Source organism: Pelecanus crispus, chromosome 1, assembly GCF_030463565.1.
Source record: "Pelecanus crispus isolate bPelCri1 chromosome 1, bPelCri1.pri, whole genome shotgun sequence".
In the NCBI taxonomy this organism is placed as follows: domain Eukaryota; kingdom Metazoa; phylum Chordata; class Aves; order Pelecaniformes; family Pelecanidae; genus Pelecanus; species Pelecanus crispus.
In genome coordinates, this window is record NC_134643.1 from 52,174,361 (window position 1) to 52,194,438 (window position 20,078).

General features: G+C 36.6%; 1 protein-coding gene across 1 annotated transcript; it reads right to left on the minus strand.

Annotated features, from left to right (window-relative positions):
* Positions 1–676: 676 nt before the first annotated feature.
* Positions 677–19,458, minus strand: CEP83 (centrosomal protein 83). The gene is made up of 15 exons (XM_075720061.1): positions 19,260–19,458; positions 18,754–18,904; positions 17,456–17,548; positions 17,035–17,166; positions 13,704–13,955; positions 12,255–12,390; positions 9,267–9,377; positions 7,631–7,775; positions 7,347–7,496; positions 6,605–6,680; positions 5,328–5,485; positions 3,077–3,206; positions 2,102–2,205; positions 1,177–1,357; positions 677–862 (listed from the first exon to the last, which is right to left on the minus strand). Exons 1-15 carry the CDS (start codon positions 19,406–19,408, stop codon positions 677–679), a joined length of 2,154 nt encoding a protein of 717 aa, XP_075576176.1. The 5' UTR covers positions 19,409–19,458.
* Between the last annotated feature and the right edge of the window lie 620 nt (positions 19,459–20,078).

The following is a 20,078-nucleotide window of genomic DNA, read 5'->3' on the forward strand; positions in this document are numbered from 1 at the left end:
AATTTTACTGTAGTTAAGTAAACAAATTAACATAGCAACAAATACAAATTTACATTTACAATTTGTTATACTTAATCTCCACTATGTTATATTAAAAAACACGATTATTGCTTATTCCCATTATAAAAATAGAAGAGGCACATTGTCAAGGGTAGCAAATAAAAGTTTTCAACACTTGTTTTCATTTCATCCTCTCTATCTGCATGGGAACTTCAAAATAACAATCCAAATGTGGCTTAGAGCATTGTTAACAATCAAAACAGCAACCCAGCAAAACTCCACACTGATACAGTAACTTCTACATTCAAGGAGCAAGAGGATATTATTAAATAAGTTTTAATGGATTTATTAAAAAAAAAATAATTTTTATTTTAAATGTCAGCACAACCCAAACCTTGATAAATATTTTTTAAAGTTTCATGTGATTTCATGTTTTGACTTCCAAATAATTTTACATCCTTTATATAAAAACATTTCAAAACGTAGTTAATCTTTCAGTGCTTTTGTTTTGAACCATTATATTTGATTTATGTCAGTCTATCAAAAATAAATACAAAACTACGCAGAATATATTTTATGCTAGCCAGGCACATACAAGTATGTTTTGGGCAAAATAGTAGAAGCACATCCAAAGGATAAGCTACTAGAAACTAACAGCATGTGGAGTTCGCAGATTTTATTTGGAGTCCTCACTCTGTGCATCGCCTTCTCCAGCCATCTTGTTTCTAGCCAAGTCCCCGTATGCACCCACCGTCACTCGCTCTCTAGATGGTCCAAGATCTTGCAGCTGTTTTCGCTGTGTGGTTTCCAGTTCTTCCAACCGCTTACGAAGCAAGGACAGCTCTCTCTGATGCTGTTCCTCCTTGAAATTTAAAAACAGCAAAAAAAAAGTGGCTCTATTACATTTTGCACACCTACAAAGGACCAAAATGAGCAATAATTTCACTTTCCTTAATGATTTTAAAATAAAAACTTGTTCTGTAACAAACGTATCGTTTGTCTTTCAAGAACTCCTTCCTATTGCGAGGAAGGCAACATCACTAGAAGCATTCCTCAAAGTTTCCTTCCTCTGTCAAAGATGGAATACTCCTTCCTTAAGACTAAGGTCTGTAATGAAGGACTGTTGTAGTACCCTCTTTTGCTGTATTATTTTCACAACTTGTAATACATCACCACCTGAAGAAGGGGGAAGGACACTTCAGGCCCAGGAGGCAAGGCAGATGATGACATTACACTGACTGGATTGAGTGACGGTATGTTAGGATTCAGAATTAAACTCCGGAATTCATTGTGCCTACGTTGCAAGTCCTTTAGTCTCTTCTGGAGGCGTGCGTATTCTTCATGGGAAACATTCTGTCTAGGAAATAAGAGATTTCTTATTGCTCAAAATCTTTTTTATCCCAACACAGAAGCATACCTCTCCACGAGCACTCTGCGGTTTATTATGCCTACAAAGGAAAACTACATACCGGAAAAATGGGAAGGTGGAAGATCTGTGTATAGTCTTGTGCCTAAACATCTATCTAAAAGTCCCTCTATGCATTAAGCTAGCTGCTCTATTACAGATAAGAATTTACATGGAATAAATTAAGCTTTTAATAGCATTCACAGTAGTGAGCCACAGGAGCCACATTAAATGAATTATTTCAATCAAGCCCTCCATAGGTACTCAAAGAAGACAAAAAAAATAGGAGTTTGTCTTTCAAAGAGGATGCTAAGTCTGTTTCTCTTGCAATTCTGGAGTCTTTTTCTTTCCCACCTTCCATTTATTTTCACATACTGTACTTCCAGCTCTGATACTGTTTCACTGCCACACCTCCTTTTTTTATATACTCCCTTCTTTTGAAGGGATTCCTGCAAGTGTGTATCAGATATTTTTCCTCCATTTCTTCCTGAAGAGACAGCCCTACAGGTATCTCATGAACTCTTAGCTGTCCATGCTAAAGGGACTCCATTCAAAGATTTCTAATGCTGAAAACACCATTAGATTGGACTCCAGTTACTAAACTAAGTATCATGAGAAAAAATTACTTCATATTCACTACTTCAAATATTACTTCATATATCATTTTTCAAGCTAAGAAAAAGCAAAGTTTATTACCTATTTAGCACCTGATTTTCTTTTTCTAGCTCTTCTATCTTGGCTTCCAAAAGTTCTAGTTTCTCTTGCATCCTCCTTTGTTTATTATCATTGAGAGTCTTTCTCTGTCAAACAGACATTTCAAACAGAGCTAAGTGAATGCCTTAATAGATTAGATCCTGTAAAAATTAAATCTACATTGCATATGGTTTCAAAGCTGTGACAGTTTTTAGGATTTTCCTTCCTTAAGAAGAAGTGCCGTGTCGTCTGAAGGTTCTGAATCCCCATGATGGGAAACAGAAGAGATGGGAAATGATCTGTAGCTGTGACTGAAAGATGCACAGCTGTCAGTCACTCGTTGGTCAGTGACTAACTGTACTAACAAACACTTAACTGTATTTAAGAATTACAAAATTCATTCTTTAAATGACCATGTATAACTAAGTATAAACATGAACAAAAAAAGTACACTTTTGGTTTTCTTTTTTGCTCATGTTGACCTCAACTTTTAACAACCTTAAAAGCTACTGGTAGGTTTCATAACCTGTATATGCCTAATGTATGAAACTGCCAATTAATCTTGAGCTTTTATAAACAATTAATCAGCTTTTCCTTTCAAGTTATTTCATAAGAAGCAAGCTTAGGAGAAAATATAAAATTTTAATATTCTATCAAGGAAAAGCAGAACATCATTTGTCTGGTGTCCAAAACATCATCCTTACTAATCAAGGAGTCCTCCTCTTAAATAACCATATACACACACACACACAAAGCCTCACAAAATCTTTGATGGCATTATAACAAAGTTGTTGGCTGTAATATTCTTTTGCATATCACTTCAACCTATTTCTGCGCTAATCTTGAAGAACCGATATATGTCGTTACTACATTCAGTAGATTGCAAATAAACTCTTAATAATAAAACAGTTCTAGCTGGCCAAAGTAAAGCTGAACTTTTCATAAGCTGGATCATTCACAAAGGAAGAGTCACCGTGCCTTTTTCTGAGCAACAGCAGCTCGACACAACTTGTTCTTCACTTGGTTGTATTTCTCTTCTTTCTCTGTGATGCGCTGAGTAAGCACATGCTTCTCCTCCAGCCATTCTATACGTTTGTATTCTAAAGTCCTTTGAAAAAATCAGGTAAAAAGATTAAGAGGTTATATAGAAAAAGCAGTGCATTCGATTAACACCTCAAGGCTCTTGAAATAGATGCAGCTTTCCATAACTCCAACCTTTATATACTTAAAGGATCTGATTTAAATTTCATTGTGCTCAAGGTTGACCAAAATTGAACCTGTACATTAACATCATCCCAGGTTTTGTTCAACTATGAGGCACGATTTGAACACTGATTCCAATAAGCTAGTTAATTGTAGGCTGTTTGTTGTTGGCACATTGGCAAACCATCCATGGTAAAATTTCTAAATTTGGATGAAATAATCACATTGGAACACAACAGTAGACACCTATGCTAAACACCAGTTTTCAGAAGAGCAGACAACTGCCTGCTCTGTTTGGGAGGCAAGATGTAAGAGAATAGGTTGCTGCCCTGCGTGGTCTACTACGCCTTTGTAACAGAGAAGTACAGACTTGACTAGTGCATGCTCCCAACCAGAACAAACGCCAACACAACAGTGGAAGCTCCCACTGATACGGTTCCTAGACAACATTCCAGCTGAACGCACACCACCAACAACATATGTTATCTGTTTAGGCCTTTGTATGGTTAAGACATACTAAAATTAGGCTGTGTTCTCTAGCAGTGGATAGGAAAGGAGCCAGTTTCTCTCTGCTGCCTTGTTTGTTTGGGCTACCTGCATTGTGGGTCAAAGTAGATGAGAACAAACTGCGTATTTAACTTCATTACTATAAAAAAAACCAATGGTGAGATTCTTTGCAGCATTTTTTAAGAAATGCAGTCCAGGGCCTGGTATCAGTGCACCCATACCACTCCAGTCCTGGGCTGATGCAGTTTCCCTACAGGGACTGCAAATGGATCTCCATAAATTTCTCACCAGCCTTTCCCTTCCCCACAGTAGAATTATGAGGAGTCATCCACTCTCATAGCAGAACCAGGATCCTGGCCCACTTGGTACCTGTCACAGTTCTTTTAGTAGACCTAGTGTGGCTTGTACCTTGCTGTTGACTGTAAACAACTACTACTACCCAGGAACCAAAGAGCTTTCTCAAAAAGCACTGCTTAACAGTAGAAGAATTGCAATTGAGACAGCGGTTAAAAATGCCATGAGATTTTTTTTTTTTTTTTTAAATGCTACTAACACTGTTCCTGAAATGCTTAACAATTGCCTGTCTGAGCTCCTCTCTGATCTGTATCAGTCTCAGTTTGCCCTCAGCCCTTTTTCCCATTTCACATTTTCAGTCCCATGCCTAAGATTGACACAGCCAGGCAGGCAGCTGCTTTGGCTACTTATGGCTCAACTGGCATTATTTTATTTATCTGAAACTTTTTATCTTAGGCTTTCTTACCTTTTGGTTCTTATTTCACTTCCTCTTTAAGCCAAGTTGCTTTGGTGCAACTTAACTCTTGGAGTTCAAGCTTGTAAGAATTACTGAACTGAGGAAGGAAGTCCTATCACCCAGAGAGTCAGGAAAAGAATGGAAACGTCCCCAGTCTCCCAGGGTAACAGTAGCACATCTATATATACAGACCCGGAGGACTTGCAATACAGGCTGCCAAGCTGCTTAATTTCTGCAGTATCAGCAAGATTTAGTTTCCTTCAGCATTTATTAGCATATTTTGATTGTATGTGGTCAAGCTTGTGTGAAAAAAGAAAGTGATTATTTTTCATTTTGATGACAGCAACTAGAAGATACCCAATAAGCTTTTATATGCCTCATATAAGATCTAGTTGGAGGGGGGAAAAAAGTATATACACACATACACAGACTGGGTCCCTGAAACCTTATCAAAGCTTAAACACTCTTAAAAGAACTGTGTGTGAAACTCTGGATCCACTTCAATATAAACAGGATTGCATTTTATAAAAATAGTGTATTTCACTAGTCAAGAATTGTAACAGACATGAATGGAAGCCAACTCCTATATTTGAGGTTACCACAAGCATAACAGAAGGTATAGCCATTTTTTTACAATCGTCCAATATTTCCTGTTCATTTTTAATTTCAGACTTTATTCAGAATCTACAATCCACAGTAAGTAATTCATGTGAAGTGAGTACAACCAGTATGAAAAGGAAAAGTACAGCCAAAAAGAAAAAAAATTACTTCTCTGTTTCCAGTTGAGCTTTTTCTGCCTGAGTCCTTGCATGTTGACATTCTTGTTTCAATCTTTCTATTATTTCCTTCAGCTTCTGATTAGATTCCAGTAAATCATTTTCTGACTGAGAAAGTGAGGCAAGTTGGAGTTGCATGTTGTGCATTTGCTACAAAGAAATGAAATTTTTCCATTTGAGAAGGTATGCAAATAACTTAATTTTGAGATACTGAGATAGAGCAAATGCAGACACCAACTGGCTGCATTAGCTTTTCATAAGCCTTTCTTATTTGTTCTTTTTCTCCTTACTCAACAGCTTCTCCAGAGGCTTTATAGTAAATCACTACTAGCAAGGAAGGTTTTCTGTTGTAGTTAAAATGAGAAAGAGAAAGGGAGGCAGGAGTCTTCAGTCATTGATGTGTCCCCCAGAACTTAAGAAATCTGACATTAAGCCCCAGGTTGAACAGAACTAGAGCACCACACAACATTTAGGAGCTGAGCTGTGGAGCTACCTAGACGCCCCCCTCTCATACCGCGCAACGCGTTACAGCCCGCACTGGCTATACCAACCAGTTCACAAAAACAACTGAGTCTGAAAAGTCCAACCTCTGCAGCCAGCATCACATGGAAAGGATGATTTCCCTTTCCTTTTCCTCTCCCCACATGCACACTCAGATACCCCAGTTTCTGATTTCTGGAGGAAAAACAAATATTGCTTTGAACTTCAAGTGCACACAGCTTGCAGACTACTTCGATGCACAGCTATGTTCTTACCTACTAAATATTACATCATGGGCCAGCAGGAGTTAAAAGAATTAGGTTTTATTTTCAACACTGCCATCAATTCACTCTGCAATAAAAATATACCTCTTTACACTAGTTTATTCATTTATGAAACATCTGTTAAGCACTTGAAGAACGTCAGATGAGACATGCAGTGTAAATGCAAAGCACTACCTAGAAACAATTTATAGTCTCCATGGAAACTGAATCTCCTGTTAAATAGTGCAGAACCGTATTCAATATACCAGTCTATAAACATTCAGCTTTGAAATCCTTGGTACCCAGAATACACATGAAGCAAAAAGCTGTAATCCATCTATAAAGGTCCAGGAAAGCATGACTGATTCCTGAACACTTCTTGCTTTTAAATATCTGTTGTATACATTTTGTCCCTCAGGAAAAAAAAAAGCCTTAAAAATTCAATCTAATCTCCAAACACTGGACATGGTAACTGCAGGAAATATTGTATTTCTCTATAAAACATTACAATGCAATAAAACCTTACCTGTTTCAGATCAGCACTTTCACATTTCTTTTCTTCCAACTCCTCTGTCTGAATAGCTTGCTGTTGAATTTTTAATCTAAAATTGTATAAGACATCCTTGTTTTTATCTAATTAAAATCCAGATATTAGAAGTCAGGACAAATCAGTCTGACAATAGAATATATTGCATAATTTGAAAGGCTGATATGTATTTAACTAAACAATGATTAAAAAAACTATTTTTATTGATTATTAGAATGCATACAGGAGTAGGAAATATGTTGATTTTTTTGCTTTTGGAGTATGATTTTTGCTCATTTTATCATACTGACCTTTATACAAATACTATAGTAAAACATCTTCACTAAGATCTATAATAACCAACACAAAGAGATACCGTGTTAGGGTTCCAGTTTGCCCGTTGCTGATACGGTGCCATTGTGGAAAGAGAAACGGCTTAGTCTAATGCTGGGGCTATGCCAGCAGCCAACAAGGGCCCAATTTTAACAAACATGAGTATTGCAAAATTACGTCTTAAAAAATGTTCATTAAAATCTCATAATTTTTAAAGGTTTGGATGAAAAATGTTTGGTGGTTTGGTTTCTTTTAAACAGCACATTTTTAATTCTGCCCTCTTTTTACACAATGCAAAAGATAATTACATTTGTGTATCTATGAATAGTGAACATTTGTACTGACTACTGTAAAGAAATTAGGGGGGAAAAATGAGAAATTTGTGTTAAGGTTAGAAAAGCCACACTACCGCAAACGCTGAAGTTCCTTTTTGCTAGATTCTTCTGCCATCTGTAAAACACGTAGTTTCTCTTCATACTGATCCTTTTCAGATTGTCTCCAAGTATCTTGTTCCAGTTTCATCTTCTCTAGATCAGCTAATCTGTTCTCGAGTTCTAACCTGAGACAATATTCAACATGCACACAAGAATCATGAAAAAATGCCAGAAGTGTTTAGTTCTAAGAATGAATTTTTTTTCAAGTTACTCAAAACACTGCTCTTTTAGAAGTTGAACAGTAAATCAACAAACATACTTTTCATCCTGTAAGGCTGCAATTTTTTCAAAAACCTCCTCTTTGGCAGCTTGCACTTTACGAATTAGCTCCCGATCCTTTTCTACTAAAAGCACCTTATGACGTTCCACAGCTGCCTTAAGAATTTCCTTGTCTGACAGCAATCCTGCATTATACATTAAAAAAAGTTAAAATGTCATTATTGTTATGAACCTGATGAAATCCAGTATTAACATAACTTTATAAATGGATAAAAGGGAGCTAAAAATCACAATTCACATGACAGAATGAATCAATGGGAAAAAAACCCCAAGGAAAACAGAAGAGACATGGCCTTTCTTAGTATAACAGCAACATTTCAAAAACTTTTGAAGAGTAACCATTACACTGGAATCTATGTCTACGAGGGTCTATTATTTTAACATACCAAAACAATTAAACAGTTGATATTATTAGAGATTTGAACTCTAAAGCAATTTCTGCTAAGCTGTTATGTCTGGATTAAAAAAAAAATAGTTTTCCACAATAGCTATAAAAAGGTCAAGCAAGAAAATTTGTTATTTTCTTTTTGCAGAAAAGTTTATGGTACTGGTTACCATACAGTACCAAACAGTAACTGGTTACCAGTGAAACTGTAGTAACCTGGCTACAACAAATCTCACATTTTAATCCACTCATATTACCAAATGAGGAAATTCTAAAATTATGACTCTATAGGCAGGGACAAAAGATGCAAATTAGAAACTTGTGACCAAGACACCTGTGTTCACTGGCAAATAAGCCAACATACTGTAACAATGACTCCTGGTTATTTAGCTAATTGAGTGATGCAAACTGGATTCCACAGCAAGTTCTGGTTAGCTTAAATCCTGTCTGTATTTAGTTTCATATTTCATAGGGTCCAACATTTTTAGTTCGCAATATACTGTAAATGCATTGTCAATACAGAAAACACCACTTTTTAGTTGCTCTTAGAGAACTTAATATGAAAGCAAGTGAACAGAAACAACTATTCGAGAAAGATGAAGGTACTGTTTTGGGGTTACAGCAAACCGGTGAGGACAGTCCACTTAAAAGCTGTGTAGTGATTTAAATCATCAGTACATAACTAGTATTAGAAAGCTTTGGTCTTTTCACTCTAGAAAGGTATTTCAAGTTGCCTACGTACTCAGCTGTATTAGGTAGCTTAGAACATTGCCTATTTTCTTCAAAGAACAAGCTAGAAATTGTATTTTGTTCCACATGGCAGCCTTACCAATTGTTATCAATTCCACAGACACAAAATCAGAAAACAAAGCAACCACTGAAGCCCTATAGTATGTTAAGGTTTCAAACAGAGTGTGAAAGACTCTGGAATTTGGTAATAATAGAAAAAATAACCATATGAAGTACATGATTTGAAACAGATTATGCTCAAATTGTGTCACAAATTCACTAATTTACATAAATGCAAAATTGTTCTGTAACTGTTCTTCTTAACCTAGTAGGACCAAGTGAAACAACACAGTTATTTTAGATACAAAATGAATTATCAGATCTATGACCTAGACCAGAAGTAGAAGGTGAAGGCTGCTGGGAATGTTTGGAGGAAAAATAATTGTAGTATTCTAACTAGACATTACAAAAGAAATCATTAGAATTTAATTACACATTTTACCATCCATTTCACTCTGAATCTTGTTTCTCTCTCTTTCTGCCTCACTCTTTGTTCTTGCTGCCTCCAGTTTGACATTTGTTACTTCCAATTTATGTGAGTGTTTAAGTTCTTCTACCTATGAATTAGGAAAAAAAACCCAAATCAACTAAAATAAATATATGTATATATATTAGCAGCTTTACTGTAAGTTTTTCATGTGATACTCTGCTACCAAGAAAGTCTGTCAAATAGTCATGGACTATGCTTATTTTAAACATACCTTAAATATTTTTTTCATCCACTGCTTTCCTGAAGCCAATCGAAAATATCCACTCCTGTAGATAATTTTTAATGGTGATTCTATAGATACTGTAACACTAAAGCTATTAACATGATCTGATTCCCCAAATCACAATCAGTGCTATTACAGGTTTTTGATTACTGAATGAGTTGTCAGTCATCTTGAAATGCAAGTTTTATATATTCCCCGATTAAAAAAATTAAAGTGCTCAAACACAACATATATTCCAGGAACCAGGCTGTCTGACTAGTGACATGTATTTCATCTTTAACCAGCCAGTTATTACAAGCTACAGCGTAGAAAAGTTACTCTTTTAAGAAGCCTTGGTGATACATGCACGGATGCACAGGATTGCCTGTGAAAACTTGGTTTCTGAGCAAATTCTATGCATTCTACAAGCTAGCCTCCGAATATTGGGGTATTTCTGAAAAGACTACTCATTGGAAATAACTTGCTATGACACTGATCCAAATTGCATAAGACTCTGATGCCTTGCTAACTCAAGCATTAGCATGTCAGTTTACACGTACTTCACTTCCGACTAAAGATCCCTCAGAGTCAAGCTAAAATAAAGCTAACTTTAATCTCCCTAAGTAAAACAAACAGTGATATGCAAAAACAGATTACCAATTGCTCCCCCAAGTAATTTCAAATATTGTGAAAGTGCATGTCAGTGTTATTTTGGAAAGTATATTCAGAAATGCAGGATAACTTTAAGTCAGAGAGGCTCAGATTATATTTCAAATAGTTATAACTACTTATAGTCCCCCTGACCTCCTAGGAGTGCTACACTACTTTCTCAAAATCCAGGTCTTCATAGTTTTAAAGTGCATTTTAAGTCAAATACTTCTCTACAACTGTGACACACACATCAAATGGCCTCATAAAAGCAGGGGCTTTAAGAACATCAAATCAAAGACAATTATTGCTTGCATGGAAACTTTCTATAGTTTAGGCATTTGTATGCAGTAATTACACGGTCAATGAGAATTAAATATCTAGAGGAAAGCATTTATAATGAAAATCCATTCACAATGACAAATGTAATTACAACCTGCTAGCATATACAAGTGGCAAAAGGTTAAGAATGACACAGTAGCTTATTAAGTAACTACATGGTGGATTTGGTTGCTTAAATACTAAGTTGAGAACATTTCAGGGCAACTTGCAAAGATTTAAGGTGGCTTTTTTAAGGCACAAAATCCGGAAGACAAATGCGTGCACCTGTGCTCGGGAACAAGTTTGAGCAGGTGCAGAAGGGGTGGTTAGTATAGGAATCGGTTTCTACTTTCCTCCCTTCAAGGAACACCACTGAACATTTTAATTTCCTCCTACTTCTGCAAATGAGCAGAGAACACCAGTTGATACAAAAAGTAAAGACTTGTAAGAATCTTCTGTAAATTCTGATACACAATTGATTAAAAATGTTTAACGGAAGTTTTCCCCTCCTATCTATTACTCATGAGACACATATGACACATTGTATAAAGAGGCTTTAAATACTGGTATAGGTATATCTTATTCTTATGGTAAATTAGAACTTTTTTGGATTTGAGACCAAAATGAAATACTTCACACTCATAAATGTGCACTGTAAAGCCTGTTTTGAATTAAATCTGAGACAGTTAAAGTTTTCTTCCTGTATTGAATCTTTCTTGAGGCATATTATGACAATATTAACTGCTGTACCCATACAAAGCGCATATCAGTGTTATTTTGGAAAGTATATTCAGAAATGCAGGATAGCTTTAAGTCAACAGAGAGCTTAAAATAATTCTGCATTCAGCTAGATATACAAGACCAAAGTTACTGGCTTTACAGTTGGTTCAGAACTAATGCCTCTCCAGAAAGGCAAGAAAACACAAGGGATTAAATTTGCTACCACGAACTGACAGATGTGATAAAAATTTATTAACCAGTATTCTCTCCAGAAAGAAGGGAATAAGAGACAGCAGAAAGGTAGTATTTACCAAAATAACTATTTCATTAGGAGTAGATCCTGACTCAAATTTACATAAAGCAATGTTAAGTATTCTGCAACACTTGAAGGTAAAATGGTTTACTAGTGTTTCGATTTTTCTTGTTTATTCACATAATCACATATGAAATTGCATAAAGGATCTGTCTTTTTTGTGTAGCTGAGGAGTCACTGCAACCAAATAGAACTCTGAATCTGGCATCCATACTAACCTAATTATGCTGAAATACTAAACAGTGATGTCAAGTTTCTTAAGCACTTTCAGATTTTTCCCTAAACTTGAAGCCTTCTGATCTTTTTTTTAAAAAATATATTTTTCTAGAAATTTCTACGATGTTAAAAAAAAAAAGTTAATTTAAAACTCTACTGCACTTTACACACTTTATGAAAAAGCAATGCTTGTTTCCATGAAATAAGGCTGGCTATTTTCATGAGTACTAAAAACATGAATATAAAGACACCTCTTCGAGCCACGTTCTGTTTAGAAAAAAGGTCTAGAAAATTAAATAAAAAGAGCATAACCTCAATCTTTAGAGATACTTTTAGGGATGATGTTTTTCCTGTAAAGTCATGTATTCGGTATCTTCCAACTGAAATTGGGAAAAAAATTCCAAACCTATTTTAAGTCACAGCAAAAGACATTGTTACTTTATTCTTAATGTAAAATATAAATGGAAAACCTTCAACGTAACAGGATACGAAAACTGTACTTCGGATACCATAAAAGCACTTACTTTAGCAGCTAAGGAATTGACTTCTCGTTCAGATTTGTGAAGTTTGCTAGTTAAGAGAATGTTTTGCTCATGACTCATCCGCAGTTCTTTCTCAATTCGATCAATCTGTAGTTCAGCAGACTTCTTTTCTGCCTTGAATAAAGGAGGTATTTGTCAGATTTTTGGAGCAGGGCTGTCTCTTGCTATTCACTTGAAAGATTCAACTGATCTGGGCTTTCAGATATTACTGACCCTTCATATTATATAATAATATAATAGGTAAATATTTATCTTTGCTCAACAATATGTTCCAATACAAGAAGGGTCTTGAATTTTACTCAAAAGTCACAATTGGTTTTACTAACACTGCCTGCACAGAATCACACACATTTTCAATCCTACTTCACAGGAGGCAGAGGTAATCTGACTTGGTTAGGAGGCAGCAGGTATTCCTACCAGTAAATTATTGGGCTGTAAACACCAGTATGACTATAAGTGGTGCTCAAAAAGATGTCATATGTTGGCCTACGCAGTTATACTACCTGAGGAATTTACATCAAGGAGAGGAAATAAAATGCAGTTACTGTGAGTATGAGAGATGCAAGACTCTGAACTTTACTAAGTATCAAAGATAATCTAACCTACGATTTCACCTTCCTTTTTCCAAAATGACCTATTTCCAGTAGAACTTTTTTTAAAGTTTTCTAAATTAAGAATATTACAGCACTTTTTTTTTTACGTTGTGATCAGAGCATTTTGTAACAAAGGTATATAGCACTGATAACAGTAAAAAGGAAAATGAACCACCTATCTGTATGCTGCAACTGTGCAAGAAATCTACATGGAAAGACTCACGACCTAGAGAGATAGCAAGAACTGACAGGAGGACCGAAGACCACAGACGAGGAATACAGTGGAACCCTGGGAAACATACAACAGGCCAGAAATACCAACAGTTCTTTAAGGGAGAGCAACAGCCAAGAACTAAACAATTGCAGTAATGTCTTGGAGAGAGGACAGACAGAGGTAGGCAAGAAAGAAGACGACACAGGAGGAAAGGATTAAAGAAATAGGGGAGCATCATATGACATTTTTTAAAAGAATAAAAAATTTACTGTAGCAGATTATTAACATACTGTCATCAGTTTCTAACTCTAGCCAAGTGACAAGTGTTGACATGGCATCTGACTGCAAACATAGAGACCACTCACATGTTTAGAAAGGAGACCATTCAACAGAATCTCTCAGTTGAGCTGTCCACCTTTCCAAAGTTGAATTGGCAGTACATGACTCCCAGTGTACCTACAATTTGGTTTTAAATCTGAAATGTACAATTTCAAATTGTGGAGTCAATGGCAAAATTATCAGTGACTTCAGTGACAGTTCTATCAGGCCAGGCATTATTCTCACTACACTCTACAAGGAGGCAAAATCTAAAAAAAAAAAAAAAAAAAAAAAAGTCTTACCTCTAGAGACCTTGCCGTGGCCTGCATCTCAGCTAACTGTCGCACTTGTACTCTTTGAACATTTTCTGCCTGCACACCACAATTGTCTCTTTCTGCTCTTAGTTCTGCTACTTCTGCTTCTAAGCCTTTTAATTTCTGATACAGTTGTGCCTTTTCTCGAGAGAGTGCCTCCACGCGTTTACTGTCCCTCGTGGGATCAACACTAAGCAGATGATTACGGAGTTCTTCTTTATCTTTATCCAGCCTTGCAATCTGATAGTTGTTAATCAGAAAAATAAAAGCTTTTACACTGGTTAGGTGTCAGGCAGCAACAAATACAGCAGTTGACAATTCAAGTTGACAAAAGAGCAGCAGTGTGCATTTAAAATATTAAGAAATCACATTCACGTTTATTTTCTTTCTTAGAGTAGGAAAATCAACAGACCCATTCTTCAAGGCCTTTTTTGTTTCAGTTTTCACTTATAAGGCTTGTCCTTGGGCCTCAGATGTCCCTGAGCCCCCTAGCAGTCTGTGGGAGTAAAGCCGTACCCAGAGGAAGAAAATGTTAGGGATCATTTAGTCCACTGGACACACACAAGTCCTTGGAATGCATTCAAGCATTTTGAAGGAGCTCACTGGTATCATTGTAAGGCTATTCTCTATCATCTTTGAAAAGTCACAGTGATCAGAGAAGGCTCCTGATGACTGGAAAGAGGCAGTCAGCTTCACATCAGTCTCTGTGAAGGTTATGAAGCAAAACCTCTTGAAAGCTATTTCTAAACGCATGAAAGACAAGGTGATGGAAAGCAGAGTTTACCAAGGGCAAATCATGCCTGACCTACTTCTCTGCTTTCTAGAAAGAGGTGACTGGCACTGCAGACAAGGAGAGGGCAGTGGATCTTGTACTCCTTGATTTTAACAAGGCCTTTCATACAGTCTCCCATAATCTTCTCTCTCACCAGACTGGTGAGATACAGACTGGAAAAGTGGATGATAAAGTAGATGGAAAACTGGCTGGGCTGCTAGGCTCAAAGAGTGATGATCAGTGGTGCAAAGCCCAGCTGACCACCTGTAACTAGTGGCATCTTTCCGAGATCAGTACAGGGTCCAATACTGATTGATGTCCTCATTAGTGACCTAGATGATGGGATGGAGTACACTTTCAGCAAGCTTCCAGGTGACACCAAATTGGGGGAAAATGGTCAATGTCCTGGAAAGCAGAACTGCTATTCAGAGGGATCTGGACATGCTGAAGGAATGGGCTGACTGGAACCTCTTCAATAAGAGCAAGTCGTGCATCTGGGATGGAGTAACCCAATGCAACAGTACAGGCTGGGGGCAACTGTCCAGGAAGCAGCTCCATGGCAAAGGATCTGGGGGTCCTAGTGGACAACAAGTTGAACATTAGTGAGCAGACTGCCCTTGCAGCAGAGATGACCAACTGCATCCTGGCAGATTGGCAGAAGGATAGCTAGCAGATCCAGGGAAGTGATCCTTTGTCCCTTTCCAGTACTTGTAAGACTGCATCTGGAGTTTGTATCTAGTACATGAAGAATAATGACAAACTGCAGCAAGTCCAGTGGATAGCCACCAAGATGGTCAGTGCGTTGGGGAACATGACATATAAGGACAGACTGAGAACTATGCCTCTGCAGCTTGAAGAAGAGAAGGAGATGCATAGTTATGGGAAGAGAGGCAATGGACAGAAGTTGGAACATGTGAAATTCCAATTAGATATTAAGAAAAAAAGTTTACCATGAAGATGGTTAAATACTGGAATATTTTGCCTGGAAAGGTTGTGGAATCTCCATCCTCGCAGATGTTCATGACTCAACTGGATATAGCCCTGAGCAACCCGATCTCATTACACTAACATATTATATTACATTAACATATTATAACAAACATTAACATGTATTAACATATTATAATATGTTGACCAGCGGGGTTAGCTCAGTTGGTTAGAGCGTGGTGCTAATAACACCAAGGTCACAGGTTCAATCCCTGCTTACTGCAGGGGGGGGTTGGGCTCGATGATCTCTCAAGGTCCCTTCCAACCCAAAGCATTCTATGATTTTATGATTCTATGATTCTATAATAAACATATATTGTAAACATATTCTATAGATTTCTAGTGTTTCAAAGTTAGTTATGTGGACTGAATGTAATATTGGGGGCAAAAGGGTGAGAAAGTAAGGTAGGTAAGAGTTCTCTTGACATTTAAACACTAGTCCCGACTCTGACCTGCAGCAGTGCTTCCTCTATGGAGGAAAGCCAATTTCTGCATCAAAAGCCCTCCAAATCTCTTTTATGAGGAGATTCAAACACTTATTGCATGACATGCCCATGCAATCATTTAAGAATTAGGAAGTTTTTGTAGCCTTCTTGTGCTAAATAGCATGGGAAGTTAAAAAGGCTCTAAGAGGGAGAAACTAGATCACATTGCACCCTGGGCTCAAGGTAGTTTCATTCTCTGTAAGCGTGCTAATCAGCTGTGGGACTAGCACAAACTCAACAAGCCCACAAGAGAGGCAGGGTGTAAAGCAGCATGTGGGTTTAGCTCCAGGAAGGACAACTGTTCTGTTTTTAAATGCATTGCATTTCCAAATTTGGATTATTTCGAAAGTGAGGATTGCCTTGATTTGTCTCTCATGTTTGGACTAATACGTTCAAATCTGGCATCTTAGGATACATGATCCCAGACAAGTAGCTAAATGAATATGCAAATGACACATGCAACACTCATTTACACTGCTGCATATACTTAAAACATAAATAAGCTGGCAATTTATTTAGCTACACTTTTGAAAGTCCAGTTCTGAAATAGAAAATTAATGAATGGTTTATTCAAGAGTTAATACAACTGAAAAAGTTACCAAAGTTTTCGGTATCCTTTTGACTACCACTGTCATGATCCAATTTGCAAAATGTACCCTTGTCTGGTATCTTCTGCTGCCTTCTTCTTGGATTAGTTGCCACATAAGTAATTTAAAATCTAAACTTACATCTGTTGCTCAGATAACTTACTAATTTCAGATTAGCATAATGTCTCAAATTCCATCACAAATGCGATTAAAAAAAGCATTAAGCAAAGCTTCTGGCTGTCATTTATCAGAAGGCAAATCTTTTCTTACTTATAATAACACAAATGATATTGCGACACACCACTGAACAAACCTACAGAGACAGCTTTAGGCTAAGTCATAAAAGTGTTTTGAGAATTAAGAGAATGGAAACAAACACTACATTATGAAATGGTGTCAAACTGACAACCCATCAAGTACCAACATTTTCACAATGTTCAGGCAGCTTTGTCATCAGATACATTTTAAGCTACTGTAACACTATGTACCTCAGCCTCATATTTTATTTTCTTCTCTTCTAAAATACGTGCATGTTCTTCCTTTTGATGTTCAAATTCTGATTTCAGAAAAGTATGTTCATAACGAAGTTTGTTATATTCTGTTCTGTATTTTTCCACTTCCTAAGTTAGACAAAAAAAACCAAAAACATCAATCAGAGAAGTTTTCAGATTTATTTCCTTCAAATGTCCATGCAATGTTCCTATCATTTCACAAGTTACATCCGATAAACTGAATCTCTCCTTCTCCCTCTTCTAGGGTTTCAACCTTCACTGCCTGGGGCAACAGTACCAGACAAAGAATGTCATACTTTGCTCACCTTTCAGTTTTAATTTCCTAAGGTTTTAGGAACAACTACAAACTGGTGATCACTACTCTAAATGCAATAGAGTTTGCATACTTACTACTTACATTTTCTAGCTTCCGATAACGCTCTGTCATAGGAGATTCCAATTCCTGCTGTATTTGTGCTTTTAATAGTTCTAATTTTTGAGGAGTCAGCACCTTAAGACAGAAAGGTATCATAAATAACTAGTCATATTCATTTATTTACACTGTGATAGGACAAATAGCCAGGAATAAAGTATTTAAAACATGATTTTAGGAATCCTGCTTAATTTTCTATGTTTTTCTAAAGAATTTTCAATAGTAGTTACAGAAGCAAAAACCCATGATATTAGTGAACTAAAAATATTCTAGGAAGGTAACAGAAGCATTTTAAATGCCAGTATCTACTGGTAGAAGCAATACAAATGTCAAGCTGAATTGCCAAGAGATTTATCTCCTTTGTGGGGGAGTGGGGGAAGGAAAAGTGGTCTCACATAAAAGATAAAGAATTAGCATTTGGAAAAACTTAAACAGTAAGTGAACCAACCCCAAAGAATCAAAATGAGCAATACCAAACCAATTCTTTGTAAAACACATTAGGTACATGCTCTCCAACAGATACATGGGTACTGGTTTGAAATGAAACTAAGATCAGAAAAGATTCTCTGCCTTAAGCTCCATGCTGCATGGTATTTTGTGAAGTTTTCTTGGGTATGGTTAATACAGCAAACTATCTACCAAGAAAAATGTTAAAAAAAAAATTCATCCACAACCTGTGACATATTCTAATTTATTCTACTTTTCTTCCACTTATCTGTACCCTGAAGTCCCTGAAAACTAATTCTAGTTATGGTACCGAGGCACATCTCCTCCATTCGGAGTCTGGGATCCTTTGTTAGATGCTATATTTGTTTCCTAAGAACTCATCCTGCATTAGTTTAAGGAAACAAGCAGTTATAGAAAGTGTCATCCAAATTATCTTAAAGGAGGGGATAGGGTGGGGGGGTGTTGTTTTTGTGGTTTGGGTTTTTTTTAAATGAAGAAAGCTGTCATTATGAAGAAAAACAAGTATCTATTTTTCCAATCACTTATCCTAACAGGTTTAGGCATCTAAGTTATCCGCCAGAGCACGCAGACAGAGAGTGAAGGTCTTACTATTGACATAGCACGTAACAACAGGATTTGGAAAATTCAGTTAAACAAGAAAACAGTAATTTCAACCCATAGTCACTCTAGAGAAGAAACATTACTTGGGTTGGGTGAATTTCAAGATATCTGAAATATATTCAAGCTAGGTATATAGAAGTTACATAAACACAAATATATGCATGGCCCTATTACAGGATTAAAATTCACAGAGTCCTGCCAGTAAACTATCTCACCTGCATCTTCAGTTTTTCCAGCTCTTGTGTTTTACCCAGCAACTCCTCTCGATATTCAGCAAGAAGAAACTGAAATTTTTCATGTACAGTCTGCTTTTCAACTAACAAACGCTTCAGTTCATCTTGTGATTTTGTGTATTCCTCCTGTAATCTGCAAGACAAAATACGTATTTATTTTATATTTACCCTCTAAAATTAGATCCTAAAGCTCAAAAAACTGACATGCAGCAGCAAACATACAAATACCAAGTAGGAAATAAGCTATTAATATCCTTTTCCTGTAATATACTGAAAAGTTATCCCATGTTTACAAGCATAAAAAGTATTGCAGAAACATAATCTGCAATGTCTTAAGGTATTTTGAACTGTTTATTTTCTAATATGAACAATGCTCAAATCTGTCCTTAAATACAGAAATAGCTAACACACACACAAATCCCTTCCACCCAACATTTAGCTTCACCTTTTAACAGCTCAAATGAAGAAACCTGTTTAAATTAGTGTACCTTAGATGTTCTGCCTTTATAGTTTGATAATTTGCTTTATGGTGTTCACATCGCATTTTTTCATCAATCAGAAGTTTTTGTAATTCTTGTGAATTAGCCGTATCACCATTTCCAGCCACGGGAGGAAGGAGACTGCCCAAAGCATCCATTTTGTGATGATTATTCACGATGAATATGAAGATGACAAACCAAAAATTAACTTATAGCTAATCTACAATGCCATCCACTTTTTTTGCTGACATCCCAGAAGATCAAGTCACCTGAACAAATACAAGGGCATGTAATTAGCAATCAAGTAAATTCACAGTTCAAAGATTTCACACGCTGCTTTTGCTTTCAGTACAGCAGTATAGAAGAATCCTGGCTCTGCTGTAACTCAGGTTAGAAACCTCTACTGAAAGGGCAACTCTTCTCTGCTCATTCTGCCTGCCCTGAAAAGTAATAGCCCTTCCAGTGCCAAAGAGTAAACTTAAACACAGAAGTTATTTGAGTCAATACAAAATAAGCACAAGCACTTCTATTTGACGGATTACATGAAATGTTATTTTTACTCATACTGTACACTGAGAATCAAACTATGATGCTAGTAATGCCCTAATTATGCCTTGTTAACCAGAGTTCAAGCAGAGGCCACAAACATCAGACACATACAGTTTACAGTAGTAAACTACTACTTATCACAGTCACAGTCTGTCACACCATCCTAACAAGTTGTACTATTGAATACACCATCATTTCAGCTGTAAGAAGAGCAGATAATTCTCACTGTTGAACTCCTATCAAGCCCGCTCTGGAGAAGAGTTAAGGTTTCATGGACAG